At 35.7% G+C, this 23067-nt stretch overlaps 1 protein-coding gene across 1 annotated transcript; it reads right to left on the bottom strand.

The window, feature by feature from the left end:
• Window positions 1-486: 486 nt before the first annotated feature.
• PSMB1 (proteasome 20S subunit beta 1) lies at window positions 487-12424 on the bottom strand. The gene is made up of 6 exons (XM_003769625.4): window positions 12216-12424; window positions 7192-7299; window positions 5767-5848; window positions 2474-2603; window positions 1190-1296; window positions 487-790 (listed from the first exon to the last, which is right to left on the bottom strand). The coding sequence occupies exons 1-6, from the start codon at window positions 12335-12337 to the stop codon at window positions 605-607; spliced, it is 735 nt and encodes a 244-aa protein (XP_003769673.1). The 5' UTR covers window positions 12338-12424; the 3' UTR covers window positions 487-604.
• Between the last annotated feature and the right edge of the window lie 10643 nt (window positions 12425-23067).

The following is a 23067-nucleotide window of genomic DNA, read 5'->3' as shown; positions in this document are numbered from 1 at the left end:
AGCCCTATTTCCAAGTCAATCTTGTTCCAAGAAAGTTGTGAAGGCCAGAAGGATTATGTATATAATCCCATCAGTAAAAGTCCCTCCTAATTCCAAGATACCTCAAAGTTTCTTCTAGCACCATTTCTCCCCATGAGGTGTCTTGCACCAGACTTTTCCAAGAGATAGAACAATAATACTACAGCATTTTTTTATACAAAATCCTCCATAGCAAAAAAATGTACCCCACCACCACCAAAGTTATCTATGAGGTTGTTCAATATTGGGGTTCACCGGACATGAAAAAGCTCTCAGAATAAAAGAAAATGAGATTCAGGCTCAGTCACGTAGAATGGGGACTGCCAGTTTATGAGTAAAGGAAATGGATTACAAAATTGTTTTTTTTCTAACTCATCCTGTATGTTTTTCAATAAACCTCTATTTAGTCTAGTAAATCTCTTACATAAATCATTTGTATCACCCAAATTGCAAACCATAAGACCAGATACTTTCCAACTTTTCGAAAATGTTTTATTAAGACAAATCAGTCATACGTTACAAGCAGACTAAATCTTGCAAAAATTGAGATAATCTTTCCAAATGATTAAATGTAATAGTGTACAAATCAATCCTTCCTTAATGGAACAGTCTCTTCTTTAATGCCATCTTTAGTAACAATGCAAATCTTAAGTGAGTCTCCAGTGTATACATCTCTCTCAGCTGCCGAAATAAACACATCCTTCACAAGCTGCATGGCCCTTTCCAAGGACAGAGGAATATGCTCCACATTCTGCATATTCTTAAAACCAACCTAAGGGGGGAAAAGAAAGCAAATAGGTAATTAATGCATGCTGTAATATTAATGGTTTAAAAAAAAAAAAAAAAAAAAGCTTTTAAAAAGACCCTAATAGTTTTAAAAGCATAATTTCTATCACCTGAAGAAAAATGAATAATTTTAATAAACACTTTTAAAAACCTCCTTACCTTTCAAATCTCCCCAAAATGCTGTAAGATACAGTGTGTGATCAATGTGTTTACAGAATAAAAAAATATATAAAACTAAACCAAATTCAGAGTAGCAAGAGATTTTGATTTCTCAAATCAAGTCTCAAGTCTTTCAAATGAACTGAGAAATTCATATTATAAATGTGTTTGAAAACAAAGAAAAGGATTTTTGGACAAGACAAAAAATTGCATACAGGTTTGTTACCTGATTGTCAAGCAGAGGCTGAAGCATAGCACTTGCTGATCCTCCAGCCTTGAAGGAGTCTCTCTGGTAAGATCCTACAGGATCAAAACTGTACACAGCTCCTTTGCCTTAAAAAGAAAAAAAGGAAAACGTTTTCATTGATTCCACACTAGAAAAGCATTAAAAAATGAAAGATGATTTACTCTTAGATTCAAATGTAGATTATCATCTGATTTGAATACTTGGGATATCCTGTTAATAAAGCTTATGGTATTTTAAATTACACTTAAAATATATAAAACTTTTTACAGAAATTCTAGTCATTACTGCATAATACCATCTTTTGAGAAAATCCCAAAGGTTCTTTCAAGTGAAAGTATAAAACAACAAAGATAAGAGTTCCACAGCTATTTTTCTTCAGTATCCTCCACATTACCTATTCCTTCCAAGTCAAAGCCAATTTAGTTAAGAAAATTGGCGCATCCACCTAGAATTCTATATTTCGTTGATTTCCAATTTTAATAGGCTCTTTTTGCATGAACAGTTAACACCTCTACACACACACACACACACACACATGCTTTTTCTCAGAAAACTGCATATGAACCAGGAATTGAAATAAGACTTTATGTAAGTTAATTTTTATATTGCAAAGACATGTAGTATTTCCCACATTTCCAAATTCCAAATAGAACCTCTCCTTTTATTAATTCTTGAAACTGGATAGTGCTAATCAATCAAGCTAGTTAGCTCTCTTATCTATTCTTCTCAAACTACAAAAGGCCATGGATGAGGCCTTTTGTGCCTTGGATGAGGCACATCCAAGCTCAACCACATGAAGTGACCTGCTCGAGGTCATATACTTGATAAGCCTCCAGCGTGTTATTCAAAATTCTCCCAACAACAGAGTTTGACTCTATGATCCCTTATACCAACAATGACTCTTAAAAAATTCCAAGTGTTTTGAGATCAATAGCAGTAATACTGGAATAAAAATATAGAACGGCAAGAGGACTATTTGGAAAGACAATATTCAGTAGGAAAATTTTGATGATTATTTAAAATATTCATTATTTTACAGTTTTATATTCTTATATTAAGTAGCTATTTTTACTATTCTTTATGTAATTCTAGCCATATTATTTATCTTCTCAGAACCCGTTTTCTGATATCAAAATACTTTCTAATTTCCCATATAATAGGAAATTGAGACTAATAATACTGCTATTCATTTTTAGCAACATATTGCTGAAGAAATGAAAAACACCATTCACTTTCCCTTCTTCTCTAGAAAGAAATTCTAACCTTCTTCATCAAGTCCACCAATGATGTTATAAACATAGTAAGGAAAAAAGCGTCTTGAATAGAGGATTGTAGACAACATTGCTGCAATTGCTCCCGTGGTCATGGCCTTATTATTGGAATGTTTATACATCTGCAATTAAGTTATGAAAACAGAAAGACACATTATCATATAGGATAACTTTGACAGGCAAATACAAGACAATTTTATCGTTATTAATTAAAACAACATAAAGAGAATTATCATATGTTATAATTAAGGTTACCAGATTTCTTTTATAAAGACATTTTCAAAGTGCTGAATTTCCAGCATCTTATAGGAGAACAATCAAATTTTGCATGCCTATATTTTCTAAAGCAATTATATTTTCTATATTTTCTAGGCCTCAAAGTTAGCACATGAGCCTGCAAAGAAGACTCATACAATATAAAATGATCTAGAATACCACATTCTAGAATCATGGTACCTGAATATATAACCCTCACTAAGTCATAGCCACATGTCAATCATTTGAAGGATCAGGGGAAATGGAGGTTCACAAGGCATTCTTTTATTCTAGCTAGATCTAGAATAGTTCATGGTAGCAGCCTTGGCATGTAAGCTGTTTCCTTGGAAAACAGAACTAGACAAAATATAATCATATAAATTCCCAGTTCTAGCTTTTTAACGCCCTAGACAGTTATTGTTTATTACCTGAAGGAGTATCAAAATTCTCCAGAATATTCCAAAACTGATTTTAATTCAACATAACCTGTTTTTAAAATAAGCTGATATCTAATTTTAAAGATGTAAACTGATGCTAAAATCAAACAATTATTATCTCACAGTTATCAAAAATTTGTGAATCACTACTAAAATACATATTAATCAAAATACTTTTTCAAGATATAGGTGAAGGACTTATGATTAAAAATGCTATCCATACCCAGAGAAAAATTAGTGATTAGCTCAAAATTAGTGATTGGGTCTGAATACAGATTGAAACCTAATTTTTTTAACTTTATTTTTCTTGAGATTTTTGGGGGTGTTTTTTTTTGGGGGGGGTGGGATTTGGAGGAAAGAGGGAAGAATTTTGATTTTCACAAAAAGACTTTTATGGAAATGTTTCGGATAACTTCACATGTATCTATCTTCTCAACAGAAGGGAAGAGAAACTGAAATTCGAAATTTCAAAAACAAATGTTAAAAAAATTGTTTTACATGTCAGTGGGGAAAAATAAAATATTAAATAAATAATAAAGGAAGGGAAAGGATATACAGATAAAACTCTTTTTCACAACTTTTCATTTCAAAAATATGTCATAATTTACAAAAACAGTAAGTACTCTCACAACTACAAAGTGCTTTGGCAATAGCTTTCCTCCAGAATTACAAAATGGTAATAAATGAATGAAAATTGGGCATAAAACAACGAACAAAGAAGGTATAGGAAACAATGGATCACAAGATAAAACTCATAAACACATTTAAGTGTTTTTCTAAGAGATAATACAATCACAAAGAGTCACTAAAAATTAATAAATACAATGCAGAAAAAGAATACAATTTTAAAACCCCACCTAGAAAGAAAAATTCTGCACCAATAACTATGAAAATGAAAAAATGAGCATTTGTTAAGTGCTGTACTATGTGCAAAGCAGTGTAAGCACTGTGGTAAATTATGAATAAAATCCTCTCTTCCCCCCCCCCCCCCCAAAAAAAATAATCATGAAACAGGAGCAACCCACACACACACAATATTTCAGAGGAGCAACAAAAATAAATAAATAATTAACTAAAGGACAGAAAATTACCAATAATATAAAAAAACCAAAGCTAATAACTATAGCAAATCATTTTTAAAATATTAAGTCTCTGAAAAAGAGAATGGCAGATCTTAACCTCAAAAATGCAAAAATGAAAGAAAAACTAATAGCTATGACTAGTTATAATTGTGATATCAAATGCCAAGTGTTATATAAAACCATATGCTCTAATAACTAAAAGTACTTATACTAGATATTTAAGGACTGCCTACTTTTTTTTGAACTCTTATTTTTTGTTTCATAACAAAGTTCAATCAAGGCAATTGTTATATAATGGAAAATAAATTAAGTAAAACATAGATATAAAACTTTAAAAAAAAAAAAAAAACTGTAAAGTAACCATTCTCCCTCTACCCTGAAGCAAAACAAAGATTTTAAATAGTAATAATCATCTATGTAACTTTTTTTTTTACATTAGGCTATACTTGTAGCTTTTTAAAAACAATAAATTACCAAAAGCTGAGTCTATGTATCTATATGTTGTCCTAAGTAGTCAAAGGATGGCACTTTAATATTGTTTTGAATATTTGTATCACAAAGCAAAAAACAAAAATTGATATACAATCTGTATAATAAATACCAAAAGACTGTATCAGATTTTTTTTCTTCCAAATGAATTTTGTTGCCCCAACTATTACTTGGAAATAAGGCTAATACAGCAGCAACCTAGACTACAGATAATTCTAGATAACAATGGTCGAAATCAACCCTGGACAGAATTAGAAGTAAAGTAAATTTAACCTCTTTTCTTCTTTCTCATAAAACCAAAATCCTGAAAACTATTCTTGTTCCCAATTGGTTTTTATCTAATTCTTGCCAAAATTCTACCTCCTAATTAAGCTGTTAGGTGACATTAGGATTGAGATGTGACTGTCTTTTAGGTTCCTAGTCTACTCCATTCTAAAAAATCAAGATTTGGACAAGAATTCTTCTCCAGGATACCAAACTAATTTCCTGTGCTTTAGCTGCCTCACATAGCAAAATATTTTTGTCTATTTTCGAGAAACCAGAGATTTCTATTACAAAAACAAAAAGCCAGTGTCTGCCATGCCTTCTGTACTCTCTTAATACGTTAATTCTTTTTTGTTGTCGGTTTAGGTTTTTTGGTTTGTTTTTTTCAAGGCAATTGGGTTTAAGTGACTTGCCCAGGGTCACACAGCTAGTAAGCATTAAGGGTCTGAGACCAGATTTGAACTCAGGTCCTTCTGACTTCAAGGCCAGTGCTCTATCCACTGCCCTAACTGCCTCTAGATATGCTCCCTCTTAAAGATTACTGACTTCTTATTTGGTACAAAGATGTTTGTTAATCGTATTTTTTGTACAATACTGGTGGTATTTTAGTGCCACTATATCTGACGCATTTATCATTGCATGACATTTAGTAGGGGAAGGAATATGAGGTCTTTGAACACTGAATTCAGTGTTCAAAAAACAACAGTCTGTCAAACTGTCAGACTAATTGCATTAGTGAGACTATCAATGACATCTACCTTTAATCTTGCTTCAATAATTTTAGTAAGTGTAAGGCAGTCTCCATGAAAACCACTGCATCCAATGACTGTTTTGTCTGTTCTGTAAAATACAAATTCAAAAATAATATTATTTGCACTGCAGGGAGGACAAAGGGAGGAAAGGACAAGAAAAGAAGGGAATTGGGGGAGGGAGAAAGAAAAGATTCAGAGAAGGAAGAGAATGTATGAAAAGCAAAAAGCAGGCAAGGAGAGGTAGCCAACATAGAAATGTTCATTTTAAAATGTAAATTACATTTTAAAATGTAAATATCTGCAGGAAAATTAGGGGCTCTCATTCATATCCTAGTAACAAGTTAATCAGATTATTTTCTTCAATTCAAAAAGCACTTATTAAGTCAGGAACTCCTAACAGACTATGGGGATGCCAGACCAAAAAAATAAAAATCTCCATCATCAAGGAACTTACATTCTACTGGGAGAAAAAAAAATACATAAAAGAATACAAATGATACAATACAATTAAATACAAATTAATTAAGGAACAAGTAAGGTAACCAATGAGGAAATCAATAAGAACTTGTTAAGAGTTGGCATTTGAAGTATTCCTTGAAGGGAGCTATAGATTCCAGATTTCAGAATTTTAAAAAGAGAATATCCCAGACATGGGAAACAGCCTGTACCAATGCACAGAATGTTCTGTATGAAGAACATCAAGTAGACCAGCTGATTAAATCGTAGAATGCCTGAAGGAAGTAATATACAATTATCCTAGAAGGATGGATTAGAACTAAATTATAAAGTGCTTTAAATGGCAAAGAGGAGATTTGGTATACTATCCCAGAGGTAATGGGAAGCTGCTGGATAATGACATGATGTTAGATTTGTACCTACTAAGATCTACTAACAGCTGAAGAAGTAATGGGAGTTTTCTCTAATTCTAAATTAAAGGTAATTTAAGACAGGTGCTTTAAGGAAAAACATGGGTCAAAATAAAGTGCTAAATTGGGATCTGAGGTCAACATGAGAGAACTAGATGACTGGGAATGGAAGAGGATACCAAGAAGTAACAAAGGTGTACAAAGAGGATGTGGGAAGGATAGCAAATGCTAAAGAATTATTCTATTTCTTCTTATTCTACCTCTGTCTTTCTGCACTGAATGTTCCTTTAAGAACTAAAAATTCAAACTTATGCTAGTTTAGTAACATGAGTTAAATAGGCTTCTATTCAGTAGTTTAGGAACCTAACCAAAATTTAAGTTTCTATGGGAAGATAGATTGCACCTACTTCATATATAAGTAGTTGAGAGAAAAGTATTTTATAAACTACATAAATGTGAGTAATGTTTATTAATAGAGTTTTCAAAAAGATTTTGGAATAAACAACCTTAAAATCACCTCCATGTTATATAAATACATGTGGTATCTCCCAAGAAATTTACTTACAGTTTATAACATTTGGGGCTATCCCGAGTATGAATTGAAAAACCTTCACTTAATCGGGTGTCAGAGGCAACAATGGAAAAATCTTCTCCAGCAATTGCCAAAACGGTTCTAGAAAAAAAGAAAGAGAAGGTAAATCAGTTAGATTTCCAAGGCTCTGTCCTTAGTCACCTCTCTCCCTCCCTAGTCTTCAATTAGCTCTAGAAAGATAACTCCAAAAATTACGGGATTCTTTTAAGCTTCAGCCCAAATTGCCAACTCCTTTACATGAATACACTGACAGCATCTAGAAGTTAAAAAAAAAAAAAAAAAAATTTACTGCAGACTTAGGATATACATATATCTGCCTCTCCTTAAAATGTTGGAATCATTTTTGTCAGTCTTCCTTCCATACTGGTGTATGCCAATTAGGAGATGATAGCAATGGTCCACATGTATGGCCTATACCAGGAGAGTGATCAAGAGGAAGAAAAGAATGGCCAAATAATAAGGAAGAAAAGGACTTCATGAATGTCTCCAGGTTGAAGAAGAATGAGATGAAAAGGGAGGTAAGTTGAGGAAGAATTCTAAAGAAAAAATTAGTTTTAAATATGTTGACTTTGAAATGCTGAAGTGATACCAGGACATCCAAATGATGTCCAACAATCAATGAGAAATAAAAGACTTTATGTTTGAAAAAAAGATCAGGGCTGAAGATGTGGATTTGAAATTGTAAGGTAAAAAACTGACTGTGTAAAGGTACTAAAAAGAAACCATGAAAGATGAGTTTTAAAAGGAAGAAGACAGATAAAACTGGAAAGATGGCAACTGAACTAGGAGCTTATGAGATCAGGGAAAAATTCCCGATGAATGATTTAGAAAGGCAGAGAGATTTCTGTTTGGAATTATGCATAGCTGAAAAAAAAGTAATCATAATACTGGACCTAATATATGTAAACTTCAGGTGAAAGACTGATCAGTTTCCAAGATTCTTTTGCACAAGTACCAATAAAAGCAAAGGCAATCTTTAAGGAGAAAATACACCAATGAAATACTTGGAAAATAATACATCCCTAGAAATAAAATTTATCTTTAATGACAAGAAAAAGGAAAAACTTGACAGGCTATGTCAAAAAAAGCTACCAGTTGTCTATTGTCTTATTTATAACAAAAAGGACACATCTTATAATGAATTACTTTAGTATATAAAAAGTTTGCAATATGTAAACGGGGTTCAACTAGAGAATCTTGATCATAAATGTACATTTAAAACAAAAAGATCAAGAATTTAAAGAGAATTAATGAAAAAAAATGCAAACAAAGGTAGCCTACCTGTACCAAATCTAAAACTATATTGTAAAGCACCAGTCCATCAAAACCGTTAAGTACTGGCTAAGAAATACAGTAGAGGATCACTAGAATAGATTAGACTCACAAAACACAATAGTCAATGGTGATAAAAATCTAGTGTCTGATAAACCCAAAGACAAAGGCTTCTAGAATAAGACAAGAACTTCTGGGAAAACTGGAAAATAGGATGGCAGAAACTAGGCTTTGACTAACACCAACACCCTATACCAGGGGTCCTCAAACTATGCCCACAGGCCAGATGCGGCAGCTGAAGACGTTTATCCCCCTCACCCAGGGCTATGAAGTTTCTTTATTTAAAGGCCCACAAAACAAAGTTTTTGTTTTTACTATAATCCGGCCCTCCCAACAGTCGGAGGGACAGTGAACTGGCCCCCTATTTAAAAAGTTTGAGGGCCCCTGCCCAAGATAAAATCGAAATGGGTTTATAATTTAGACATAAAGGGTGATACCATAAGAAGATTGGGAGAAGGTTATAGTCTACCTCTCAGATCTGTGGAGAATGAAGGGATTTATGGCCAAAGAAGAACTACAGAATATTATGAAATGAAAAATGTATAATTTTGATGTTAAATTAAAAAGCTTTTGTATAAACAAAACCAATGCAGCCAAGATTAGAAGGGAAGCAGAAAACTGGGGGGGAAATTTTTTACATCCAAGGTTTCTGATAAAGGCCTCCTTTCTAAAATATGTAAAGAATTGACTTGAATTTAAAAGAATACAAGCCATTCACCAATTGATAAATGTCAAATTTTCAGACTAGGAAATTAAAACCATTTCTAGTCATACAAAAAATGCTCTAAATCAGTACTAATTAGAGAAATGAAAATTAAGACAACTGTGAGGTACCACTACACTTCTCAGACTGGCTAAGATGACTGGAAAAAACAATAATAAATGTTTGAGAGGATGTGAGAAAACTGGGATACTAAAACATTGTTGGTGGAGTTGTGAACTGATCCCAACCATTCTGGAGAGAAATTTGAAATTATGCCCAAAGGCATATCAAACTGTAAATACTCATTGATCCTGCAGTGCCTCTACTGGGTTTGTATCCCAAAAAAGTCACACACAAAAAGGAAAAGCACCCACATGTGCAAAAAATGTTTGTAGCAGCCCTTTTTTGTAGTGGCAAGGAACTAGAAACTGAGTGGACGTCCATCAGTTGAAGAATGGCTGAATAAGTTATTGTATGTGAATGTAATAGAATATTATTGTTCTATAAGAAATAATCATCAGGATGATTTCGGAAACGCCTAGAGAGACTTACATGAACTGATGCTAAGTGAAATGAGTAGAACCAAGAGAACATTGTATACAGCAACAAGATTATGTGATGGATATAGCTCTTTTCAACAATGAGGTGATTCAGCACAATTTCAACAGACTTGTGATGGAGAGAGTCATCTGCATCAAAAAGAGGACTGTGGAGATTGAATGTGGATTACAACATAGTATTTTCACCTTTTTTGCTGTTTGCTTGCTTTTTTTCACTTTTTGATCTGATTTTCCTTGTGCAGCATGATAAATGTGGAAATACATATAAAAGAATTACACATGTTTAAAATATATTGAATTACTTGCTATCTAGGGGAGGGGAAGGTAGGGGGAAATTTTTTGAAACACAAGGTTTTGCCAGGGTGAATGCTGAAAACTATCTCTGCATATATTTTGAAAGTAAAATGGTATTTTAAAAAATAAATGATAGTATATAAATTTAATGGAATATTATTGTTCTATGTGAAGCAATCAGCAATGGAATTCAGTGTAATATATGATCCAACAAACTCAAAACCCTTTCAAGGAATCTGCCAGCTCAAAACTACTTTGTTTAGTCTAAGATGCTTTCATTTCTAATACAGTATACATATAGTGTGTGTGTGTGTGTGTGTGTGTGTAAAACACATCTCCCACAATATGAATAAAAGCTAAGGAGAAGGAAGAGAGAAAAGGTGTTAAGTTTCCACAATTAAAAACATAAAGGAGTTCTGAAACTACAAAATTTGAGAACTGTCAGCCTACTGCACACAATGTGTAAGACTTAGCATCTCAAAGACATTGAGTTCAAATTTCACTTAAGACACTCATTAGCTAGCCTTAGTTTTCTGAATCTATAAAATGAGGTTGAAAAGATTGAACTAGATAGCATCTAACATCCTTTCTAACTCGATATCTATAATCCTATGACCCTTTTATATCTCATTTCAAATACACAATTATTCATAATTAAGTCTATGTAGTCAGTTTTGGTACTGGATTCTACTGTATCGTGTTGGTACCAAGAAACTGTAGTTATACAAAGGCTAATAATAAATAAACAAGAGAATAAATAAGAGAAAAACTTTACAACATTTTCAAAATCACAATGACCTAATTACACTTATTTTTTCTGATGGAAAAAAATATTTATCCGACGGCATACAAAATGAAAAAAAAAAAAAAAAAGGAAACACAAAAACTTGTTTGGATGGAAAACCTTAGCCACCACTTTGATTTATGTCATATGTACACGCTCTAAATACAACATTAGAGTTAGAATGGCAATAGGACTGTACTTGAGTCAGAGAACCTTCCTAGATATTTGAGTTTCCCTTCTTATTAGATATGTGGTCCTGGTACTTTCTTAGCCTTTCTGCCTCTGCAACATGGGAATAGATACTTGTAAGACTTCACAGAAATGTTGTGAATAAAAATTATACCAACTTATGTTAACCAAATGTAAATTATAAATATACTTGTGTATATATAGACATAAATCATTTATTTATGAGACTTCAAATATGACTTACAAAATTGTATGTAAGGGTAATAGTAATTTTAAAGAAACACTGACTATGAGCTTGTATTGGTATAGTTCAAAGATGAAGAAATTCCCTCTAACAACGAAAACTTATGGTCTTAAAATTTTCCTAGAGCCCTGGCTAAGGAACTTGCCCAGCGCTACACTGCTATTTGTCAGCGTTAAGTCTTTTCTGGCTTGAAGACTCTCTCTTCCCAACACATCAGGACTCCTTTCCTTTAAAGTGATCTGTCAACCTAGCGTATCCCGCAGTACAATACTTAAAGAGTTTCTCTTCAATTCTAAAATCCTATTTAAAATTATTGTAAGAGCACTGCCACCAAACCTGCAATGCAATTTGACTACATTCTTTTCCTGTGAAAATAGCATGTGTAAAATATTCTTTAAAACAAGCTAACTCGCGAAACCAAACTCGACCGATCACATATATTCTGGCTCAGGATCCAAGACTGCACCCGCACCAGGGCGGGGAAACTCCCAGCGACGCATCTGCAGAGACTGGGAACGGAGGGGGTCCTGAATCTAGGTCTCTCTGACTTCCAAGGCAGCTTCCTATGCCCGGCCCCGCACTACCGGTCACAAAACAAAGTACAACCGGACGCTTCTCTAGAGAGGGCAGGGACAAAAGGCGCGCAGCGCTTCTTTTCTTACAAAGCTCGGCACGACCTTCTCCGTACAAAAACGGAGAACAAACCCTTTACAATCCGAAAGCCACAGATCAAGGTTTAAGGCTGGCCCGCAGTCCCCGGGGAAGGCGCCGGAGACAGGAGTCTCGGAATCCGGGCTCTGGGAGATAAACGAAAGTGGAAGCGACGCCCGCTCCCCCGCCCGGCCTCCCCTGAGAAATGAGGCGGCATCTGGGGGCCCAGCGAGCCTTTACCCTCCGTTGAAGACGTATGGTGAGAAGCGGCGCTGCACGGGGCCCGCGCTGCTGTGAGGCTCCAGCTCCCGCTCCGTCCCGGGCCCCGGGTACATAGCGGCGAAAGGGGAAGCGGACAACATCGCGAGGTAGCGGCAGCAAGAACGGTTCCCGCAGGTGCTGTCTCACGGAGAGATGGCTGCTCCGACGGAAGTGGAGTCACTTCCGGATCCCGCCCCGCCCAGCTCCACTTTCAGCAGAGCCGCTCTATCTGGACTGTACTCTATCGTCTGCTCCTATGGGCAGGGCGCCCCCTGTCCTTCAGAGGCTCTCTGGGACGCCTTCCTCAGTCGGGGAATAGCCCCTGGGGAGGAGAAGGGAGAAAGCAGGGGAGGGAGGCTCTTCTGAGGCGAAGACGTGTTGCTGCAGAAACAAAGGGGGTCCTAAGGTTTTGAGGGTTCCGTGTGCTGTGAAACATATTTAAGAATAATTAATTAACTTTTTATTAATTTTTTTTATTTTTATTAATTTATTAAAAATAATTAATTAATTAATTAATTAAATCAGATTGTTTGCTATGGGGGGGGGGGGAGGAGTAAGAAACAAAGAAAAATCTGAAACAAAATCTTACAAAAATGAAGGTTGAAAAATACCTTTACATGTATTTGGAAAAATAAAATGCTGTTTAAAAAAAAAGTCATCAATAGATTAAGCAGCCAAAAAAAAAAAAAAATAGATTAAGCATCTACTAAACTCAACTGATCTCCAAGTCGTGGGTTCAAGTCCCACCCTTAACAAGTACTAGTCTTGAAGCCTGCGCTGAAGAACTGCTCTTGGGAAAAGGGAGCTCAGGATTCAGGTTCCATCTCTGTGGCCGACTAACTTCTCTTGCCCTTTGCTGGTGAAATCCCTTGACCCTTCCATCTAGTGAGTTTACTGGCAGGGGCAACTTCCCCATGGAAAAGCTCACTCTACCAATGCAGATCGCACCTTCTTGGCAACTTCCAGTTTTGGAAAGTTGTCTAAGGAACTGGGAGGTTCCCTCCTACCCCTCATCTTTTGGATGAAGATATGAGGTCCAGAGTGGCTTGCCCAGGGTCTCCCAGGTAAGGACAGCCCAGGCCCTCTGATTCCAGATCTATCTAGGACTCTCTGTTAAATTTCCAGCTTCCGTCATCCATCATAAACATCCTATTGACCAGGAATTTGCAGGAGCAGGCAGTAATAAGGCTTTGTACTGAATCAGACAAATTTTAAGAGTGTTGGAAACTTGCATTTCCAAACCTGAGCAGTCCCTGAGATGCTGGACATCTTCCTTGTGGTGTTCTCTTCTTTTTTATAATATATGATTGTTCTCTCTGGGAGCAGGTTTCTTGGGGAGGTTTCTGGAGGCAGCCTTAGTTTCAGTTCAAAGTAATAATCACTTCAAACGCAGCCAGGAGTTAAAATCCAGTCCTTTATTGTGTCCTTCAAAGTCTTGAGCTCCAATCCCTAGCTCCCTCCAAATGTCTCCATCCAGCACAAAGGAAATATGGAATAAATCTGTCTCTGCCTCCAAGAGTGGGCTTCTGTCCCTGGCCCTGAGAGCTTCTTGTTTATATGCTGTACACTGAGTACACACCAATCTTTATATCACTGGGAAACCGTTATTTGTTGTAGGATTAAATCAATTCTAAACTACATTTAAACATTGTCTCCTCAATTCCACTTAGTACCTTGTTTCAAGTTCTGGCCCATAACATCTCCTTGTAGGATCATACTGAACCATGACAAATTAGATAATTATTGTCTCTATCAAGTCTTATGACTTAACACTTTGTAAGGATTCCAACACAGGATTGCATAGCAATGGCCTAACCTGGCAGCCAAGACATTGTGTTCTGCAAATAATGGGGTGGCTATGCTGCATCCAGAAGTGAACTGGGTGACAAAAATGTTAACTTTCTTCAGGGCCAGAAGTGGTGGGAGACAGTGTACTTTTGGCTTTGTGGGGGAAGGGCTTTTGTTTTTCCTGTATCTTTTTAGTAAAAAAATATATATATATCCTTTTGTGAAAGCTTAAAAAAATACAAAGTATCATATTTTCCCTTGGGTGGTTTGGTTAATTTTTCTGAACCTCAATGTTCTCCTCTATAGAACTAGGGGAGAGTGGGAAGAGACGATTTCTGGGTTCCCTTCCAGTTCTAAAAAGTTTTTGAAAATTACTCCATTGGTGCAAAATCATAAGGACCAAACTTGACTTCAAAGAGAAGATAGGAGAAGGTATCTCCTCCCTGCCCCCTCTGTATTAGGGGTAATTGATGAGTAAAGAAGATCACATACAAAATCTAATTTTTTTGTCAATCATTTTTGCTGGTATTTTTTTCTCATCCTCCTTTTAAAAAATGGCTATAAGAGACAATTCTATGAGGAGGGCAAGAAATTGGGCCTATGTACAGAGTAATGAGAAATAAACAGTAGCAATATGGCTCAGATCCCAGGAACAGAAAGGGGTCTCATACAGTTTCTAGCCTGCTCTGAAACCTGCAGAAGAATAACCAGGACTGGAATCTCACCTAAGCCTAACCTACAATTCTGTTACTCTGAACCAACAGAATTTCAGACGGTTGATAATAGCTGAGTCCAGAAATAGCTTACTATTGACCAGGAATTTGCAGGAACAGGCAGTAATAAGGCTTTGTACTGAATCAGACAATTTTAAGAGTATTGGAAACTTGCATTTCCAAGTCTAAGCAGTCCCTGAGATGCTGGAGAAATGCAATGTTCAATATGTCAAAAATAGTAGGGACAGAACCAGCCCAAACAGTCCCTCTAGAAGCACACAGAAAGTAGATTTGAAAAATGAACAGATAAATAAGGAATCCTTCATAAAGAGCTATTATGGTGATAGGGATACCAAAGACAAATTCAGAAGACAATGACTTCAAAAAAAATTACAAGCAAAATTTCAAGGAAAAACACACACAAAAAAATTTTGGACCAAAAAATTCTGTTGGAATCTTTACAAACTCTTAAGTCATTAGAGTTGATAGAGACAATAATTATCTAATTTAGCATGGTTCAGTATGATTGATCTGATCCTAAGAGGAGATATTATGGGCCAGAACTTGAAACTAGGTACTAAGTACAACTGATAGAAACAATGCTTGTGTTCACCCCTTCAGGGAGCTCATATAAGCAAGAAGTATTTAAGTACTCATTGGAGTTCACACATTTGGGACATTTCAGGGTTTAGTATGAGATATCCAAATTCACACCTCCCTTGAAGCTCTCAGGGCCAGAGAGCACTCTGGGAGAAACCCATAATCCCATTCTCTTAGAGAAGAAGTTAAGCTTTGGGAGATCATATATAAGAAGTGGACAGAGGCTTGGTCAAGAGTTCAGTTGAAAAGATTCAGAGTGGAGGAGCGTCAGTCAGTTCAGCAGAAGCCCACTCTCAGAGGCACAACCAGATTCATTTCATCTCACACAGCTGTGGTGGCTGGGCTCCTGCACTTCCCCCACTGAGACCAACACTGGTCTGAAAGGCTCTCCAGAAAGCTGCCCAGCCCCAGGTAAGGAGGTGCTGGCTGGAGACTGAAGAAAGCAGAGGCAGAAGCAAGGGACAAGCTGCAAGAGCTCTTAGAACCAAGGAGAGAGAGAAGCCTCTAAAAAAACTAACCAGGCTATATTGAAGGACACAATAAAAGATCTGAACTTTTAGCACGTGGCTGTATTTGGGTGATTATTTACTTTTAACTGAAACTAAGGCTGCCTCCAGAAAACCTCCCCAAGAAACCTGCTCCCAGAGAGAACCATCTTATATTATATTTTAAAGAAGAAAAACATCACATTTGGGCGCCCTGAACGTGGGACTGATTCACATCCTGATTTCAGTGGAAAAGCCTCTGATCCTGGATCTAGTGGAAAAGTCTCTTCAACCCAGAAATTAGGATGAGTACAACAAAGAAATTTTGTTAAAAGAGTTAAAAGTAGAATTTCAGTGAAGATGGGACAGATGTTTAGAAAACAGCCTTCTGTTTCTGTTCAAGGAAAATGTTTAGAGAGCATTGTCAAAGTTATGAAAAGCCAAGGTTTGATTATAATTTTGCAGCAGATCACCGAATTTTTGGAAACTGTTAAGAACATATGTCCTTGTTTCTCTCTGGAAAAAGAATTGGATTTAGACGAGTGGAAATTGGTAGGAGAGGATCTTTGTCAATTCTATAATAAAAATGGACCTAACTCAATTTCCAAAGATATACTTAATACATATAATTTAATACAACTGGCTTTAGGAAACTTTATAAGTATTAAAATAAGGAAAAAGAAGAAACAGCAGCAGGGAGAGGGGCCAACAGCAGGCAGAATCAGATAAGAATGGAGTCAAGTACAATTTTGAGTGTGATATTTCACAGCAGGAGGAATTAGATCATTCCACATCTCATGATCCTCCCCCCTCAATTAACCCTTCATGGGTGGAGGAAGAAGGGGGAGGGAGAGAGGCAGAAACACAATCATCTCCTGTGAAGCAGAATATGACAAGATTAGAAGAAGCATTAATTAAGGCAAAAAATGAAGGAGAAGATATATCTGATTTCATAAATATATATCCTGTGATTGAAAATCTTGACTCTTCAGGTCAAAAAGAGAGAAAATACACTCCTTTTAATTTGGAAAAAATTAAAGATTTGAAAAAGGGTTGCCCTCTTTATGGGGCTACATCCTCTTATGTTAAGATGTTACTAGATAATTTGCCTTATGAAATCTTAACCCCAAATGATTGGAAATCCATAGCAAGGACATGCTTAGAACCGGGACAAAATTTGTTGTGGCTTTCGGAGTTTCATGAATTATGTAGGATTCAAGCCCAATGTAATAGGCAAACAGGAGCTAATGTACAAATTGCTTTTGACCAACTAGTTGCTGAAGGTTAGATGGAGAGAATTCAGAACAGATTTATTATCCCATACCAGTGTATGAGCAAATTTCTAAGGCTGCAATAAAAGCTTGGAGTTCTCTCCCTGGACAGAAAGATGGAAGTAAAGCCTTCACAAAAATAGAGCAAGGTCCCAATGAACCTTTTGCAGATTTTGTGGGACATTTGCAAACAGCTGTAATAAGAACCATTGGAGATAATGCTGCCACAGAAACAATTACCAGACATCTGGCTAAGGAAAATGCCAATGAGGTCTGCAAAAGAATTATATGGGGACTAGACAAAGATGCTCCTTTAGAGGAGCTCATAAGGCGCTGTGCCACAGTGGGCACAAATGCTTATTATACCCAAACTATGATGAACATGGGAAGACAGGGTCCCTCTTGACAAGAGACTTATAGAGAAATTCGTTGATGTTTTCAGTGTGGAAAAGTTGGACATTTGAGAGTTCATTGTAGATATGGAGATAGAATGAAAGGACAGGGTGAGAGAAAAAAACCCAAAACCCCATGTCCAAAATGTAACCCAGGCTTTCACTGGGCCTCTGAATGCAGATTCAAGTACCTGTTTGGGCACCAAAATGTGTTATTTTTTTTTTCCTTAAAATAATAATGTTTCTCTCTGGGAGCAGGTTTCTTGGGGAGGTTTTCTGGAGGCAGCCTTCATTTAGATTAAAAGTAGTAATCATTCCAAATGCAGCCAGGTGATAAAATGCAAATGTTTATTTTCTCCTTTCTTGGGCCCAGGTAACTTTCTTAGAGGCCTATCTCTCTGCTTGGTTCCAAGAGCTCTTGAAGATTGTGCCTTCCTTCTGCCTTTGCTTTCTTCAGCCTCCAGCCAGCACCAAGGTGAAAGTTGCAATGAATCTCTCTTGCCTCCGAGAGAGGGCTTGTGGGCTTCCGTATCTCCCGGAGTGCTCCTGGCTCTCAATCTCCCAGAGTGCTCCTCTCCAACCCCTGACAATGTTCTGAAGTAATAACTCACTTGAAGCTCTAAGAGCTTCTTCTATATATATGATCTCGAAAAGGTTGACTCCTCCCCAGGGAGGGATTAAGGGAGGTGTGAATTTGGATGTCTCATACTAAACCCTGAAATCTCCCAAACGTGTGAACTCCAATGAGTACTTAAATACTTCTTGCTTATAAGAGCTCTCTAAAGGTGTGAACACAAGCATTATTGTCTATCAGTATTAGCAACTTATCACCTAGTAAGGATTCGCTTTAAGGTGTGAATCAATAAGCACTGTATCAATTCCATTGAGTTAACACCAGGATTCTGACGTCTCCCTTGAGTTTTCACCCTGTTTCAAGTTGAGTTAACACTAGGATTCCAACAAAATTCAACCAGAATAGATGAATCAAGAGGTTTTTTTTAAGTTAAAAATGTTTTTTAATAAGTAAAATGTATTTATGCCAAAATGTAGCAGATCTAATTTTGGTGGCAAAGAATTAGAAAATGAGTTGATACTCATCAATTGGGGAACAGCTAAATAAATTATGATATATTAAAGTAATATAATATCATTGTTTGACAAAGAATGATGAACATAATCAGGAAAGAACATTGTACAAAGCAAAACTATTCTGAATATCCACAGGGAAGTTTGTTCAAGATAATTAAGGATGGAGGATTGAATAAAGCATGTCAAAGATTCATTGAAAAAAAAAAATAAGTAAAATGTATGCTGGTGGGAAGGGAATTGGAAAAGAAATGAGTGCTATGAAACAAAGAATTAGAAAGGAATTAATAGCTTAGCACAAGTGCAAAAGAAAAAAATTAAGAATGAGTGAATGCCATAACAAAAAAAGAAGAATCTAGACATCCAATTTTAATTCTTTATTTTGTTTTTGAAGGTAATCAGGATTAAGTGACTTGATCAGAGTCACACAGCTAGTAAGTTTCTGAAATCAAATTTGAATTCAGGTCCTCCTGACTTCAGGGCCAGTGTTCTATCTACTAGCACCCTCTTGTTGCCTCAATTTCAAGATTTCTTAAAAGATAACTGCCTAGAGCAATGGTTCTCAAACTTTTGTTTTCAGTATCTTTATCCTATTAAAAATTATTGAGGATCTCTCCAAAGAGTTTTTGTTTATCTGGATTATATTTATAGACATTTACCATATTGGAAATAAAAACTATTTTTGAATTTTTAGACCCTCTAAAAGGGTTTCAGAGATCCCCAGGATTCTCTAGACCATACTTTGAGAACCACTGGCCTAGAGCTCCTAGAATTAGAGGGTAAAGTAGATATTTAAAGAATCTGCCAGTCACCTCTTGAAAGAAACCCCAAAATGAAAACTCCCATGAACAACAAAGTGAAAATCCAGCTTTCAAATCAAAGAAACAATACTATAAAGCAGAAAAAAAAAAAAAAGAATTCAAGTACCATTATCATAGTAGGGATCACACACAATTTAGCATCCACCACTTTTTTTTTATAATTTTTTATTGACAGAACCCATGCCAGAGTAATTTTTTTACAACATTATCCCTTGCACTCACTTCTGTTCCGATTTTTCCCTCCCCTCTTCCCCCCTTCCCTAGATGGCAAGCAGTCCTATATATGTTGAATATGTCCCAGTATATCCTAGATACAATGTATGTGTGCAGAACCAAACAGTTTTCTTGTTGCACAGGGAGAATTGGATTCAGAAGGTAAAAATAACCCCATCCACCACTTTAAAAGGACAACTTGGAATATGATTTTCCAGAAAATAAAAGTTATGGGATTATAGCTAAGAATAACTTGTCTAGCAAAACTGAATATAATACTGGGGTGAGGTGGGTGGTGAGGGAATGAACCTTTAAAAAAAACAAAGTATTTACAAGTACTCCCCAGTTAAACCCCCCAGTACTCCCCATAAATTGGGGAATGGCTGAAGAAATTATGGTATATAAATGTGAAAAAAAATACTATTATGCTATAACAAATGATGAAGGGGATGATTTCAGGGAAACCTCAGAAAAGTCATTTGTATTGATGCAGAATGAAGTGAATATTATTAGAACAATTTATACATCACAACAATATGATAAAGACACAACTTTGAAATAATTAGGAACTCTGATTTGATAGAAACCCCAAAAGTAAGAGAGACCCCAATACTTTTCCAGGCCTCATACTGTCTTGCCTTAGGAATGTAGCTACTGGGAATGATGTTGCACAACTTTGGAGAATATGTGTGAAAGAAAAGGAGTTGGGCCTGATAGCTTTATTCCATTAAGCTATCCTTCAAGGATGTCTGGTTTGGCATCCAAAAGTCTGGACTGTTATCTCGCACCTGGACTCAAACAATGAGCACTTCTTAGTTTCATGAAAGAAGAAAGGCCCATGTAGAAATTTATTTTGCTTGATTTTACATGTTTGTAACAGTTTTTTTTTTTTCCTTTCATTCTCAACTTTGGGAAGAAAGGGAGAAAAAGTGGAGTTTTACTTACTGAAAAAATGAAATATGTATTTTTCTAAAAAGAAATGATCAATAGGCAATTCATGGTAATGCAAGACTGAAATCAAGACAATGATATATGGGAACAATGATATATAGGGACTAGATACTATAGGTCTGCAAGTTGTCTGCATAGAAATTTGGTAATCTCACTATTTCCCAAGGGTCTAAACATCATCATTTTTCCTGGAATATTTAACTGTTTTATATATTTAGATATAGTTCTGAGTCCTTTGTGTATATTCAGTTTGTATTAAGGATCACACCTGATAAACATCTTTTCAGAGAACTCTTGACATGACTCAATTCTTAGCTTTCTTAGAGATTTCTGAATATGAACAGACCAAGAGAGAATCCTGACTTGATCCGGGATCAACCCTCCTACCTTGATAACTCAAGTCAATTTAAGCCCAGACTTCCTTATTGGGGGGCCCTCTGAGCTAAAGGACATAAAATATAAAAGAGTTTATCAATCAATAAATACCTGCATGTAATGGAATTTGAATTAGAAATATCCCATGAACAATGCCTGAGCATTTGCCCTTTTTTTCTGATGGATCATGTTGTTGTTCACTGGTTTCAATTGTGCCTGACTATGATCTGATTTGGATTTTTTTGGTAAAGATACTCCAGATGAGGAAACTGAGGCAAACAGGATTAAGTGACTTTCCCAGGGTCATATAGGTATAATCCAAAACTAGATTTGAAATCAGATTTTTCGTGACTTCAGAACCATCATTCTATCCACTGGACCATCCAACTGCACTCTCACCATAATGAGGAGCTTTTAGGGCCTAGTTTGAACTTGGCATTCTGGTAAATCTTGAAATGGTTTCTTTGTTTTCTCTAGCAACCATGACAGAAGCAGGGAGTGAGGTGTTATATTAGTTAAAAAAAAGAAATAGCTTCAGGCTATCTCTTTGCTTTAGATCTTCCATTTGAGAGGTGATAAGCTGTCCAAATTTTTCATGAAGATGGTGGAGGAATAAGTTGTGATCTTCCTGCCTACTCCATCGACACTGCCATGTAGAATACAGATATAAGCAAATGAGCTTTTGACTGGAACCTGACAGCCTTTTTAAAAGGTGATCAAGCATCAATCTTGAGGCAAATGTGTCCAAGCTTGGCTACACTGAGGTGAGTTTAGGAAGTCTTGAGGTTTTTTGGTCCATAGAATTGGAACTGACTGGTGGGTTAGAGCTCTTGAATAAGTTAATCACCAAGAGCACTGGGTCAAGCCTGTCTGTTTTACCCACAGATATCAATAGTGAATTGTTTGGATGGTGCAGAAACAAAGTAAAATGTAAAATGCCTAATCAGCAATCTCACAAACTATGTTCTGATGAGGTTTAAGTTTTATTCCCCAAATAAATAGTAATGGTAGTTATGTCAAAATTTTGAATCCTATTTTAAATGTTTTTTTTTAAACAGGAAATGATTATGTAGAAATTATATATTTGTCCTATATTAGACACATGAGGAAGTTAGATGTGGTAGTAGACAGACTGCTGAATCTGGAATTAAGAAGATAGACCTGAATTCATATATGACCTAAGATACTTAGTAGCTTTGTAATTCTAGGTTGTTGTTAGGATCAAATAAGAAGATAATTGTTAAGTGCTCAGCACAGTGTCTGACATACTATTATATAAATATTCCCTACTGTTAGATACTATTATTTTTGTGATAATAAAATAAGATCTGTTTTTTTTTTCCCTTTTTGATCTGATTTTTCTTGTAAAGCAAGATTATTGTATAAATATGTACACATATATTGGATTTAACATATTTTTTTAACATGTTCAACATATTTTGGATTACTTGCCATCTAGAGGGGAAGGAGGGGAAAATTTAGAACACAAGGTTTTGTAAAGGGTCAATGTGGAAAATTTATCCATGCATGTGTTTTGAAAATAAAAGGCTTTAATTAAAAAAAAAAAAAAAAGATAATAAAATGAGATCATTGTAAATTACTTTGAAACCTTCAGGCGCTATATAAATGCAAGTCATTATTAATTAACCTTTTAATTCCATAAAATAGGGGAAACCATAGATATATTTGTTGGAGGAGGGGGTAATTAGTTAAAGAGGGCAGGAAAAGGAAGAGTCTCATTAAAAGCTAGGATCCTACAGGGACTTCTGAAACAATATAGTTGGGTCCAAATCAGAGAAGGCCTCTTATTGGAGAAGGGAATGATACAGTAGCACAGCTTTTGTGGGCCTGTTAGGGTTGAAAGTTAGATGTTAAAGATTTTGTACAATTAATATTAAGATTGTTATAAAAATTGTAATAGTGTAATAATTTCTTAATTCGATTTGTGTAAAATCTCATCTAAGGCCCTTTGCTTATGAAAAGAGGAGGTACGGCAGTAATTTATTTGTATTTTTTTTTTTTTGTATAAAACCTGAATTAAAGCAATTTTGTGCTTGATTAATTTTTTGAAAAAGGGGGGGGTAGCAATTTTCATTGCTTTACAAAGGCAATTGTTTGCTTGAATTAATTTAAGAA

This window comes from Sarcophilus harrisii, chromosome 4, assembly GCF_902635505.1.
Source record: "Sarcophilus harrisii chromosome 4, mSarHar1.11, whole genome shotgun sequence".
NCBI classification, from domain to species: domain Eukaryota; kingdom Metazoa; phylum Chordata; class Mammalia; order Dasyuromorphia; family Dasyuridae; genus Sarcophilus; species Sarcophilus harrisii.
This window is presented reverse-complemented; position numbering and strand designations above follow the sequence as displayed.

Excerpts from the sequence above, each read along its gene's own strand:
- PSMB1 (XM_003769625.4), bottom strand. The coding sequence starts at position 12,337 with ATGTTGTCCGCTTCCCCTTTCGCCGCTATGTACCCGGGGCCCGGGACG. Across the intron at positions 2,604-5,766 it reads TTATTGAAGCAAGATTAAAG|ATGTATAAACATTCCAATAA; the intron begins GTAGATGTCATT and ends ACTTAATTGCAG. Across the intron at positions 1,297-2,473 it reads TGGTGGACTTGATGAAGAAG|GCAAAGGAGCTGTGTACAGT; the intron begins GTTAGAATTTCT and ends TTTCTTTTTAAG.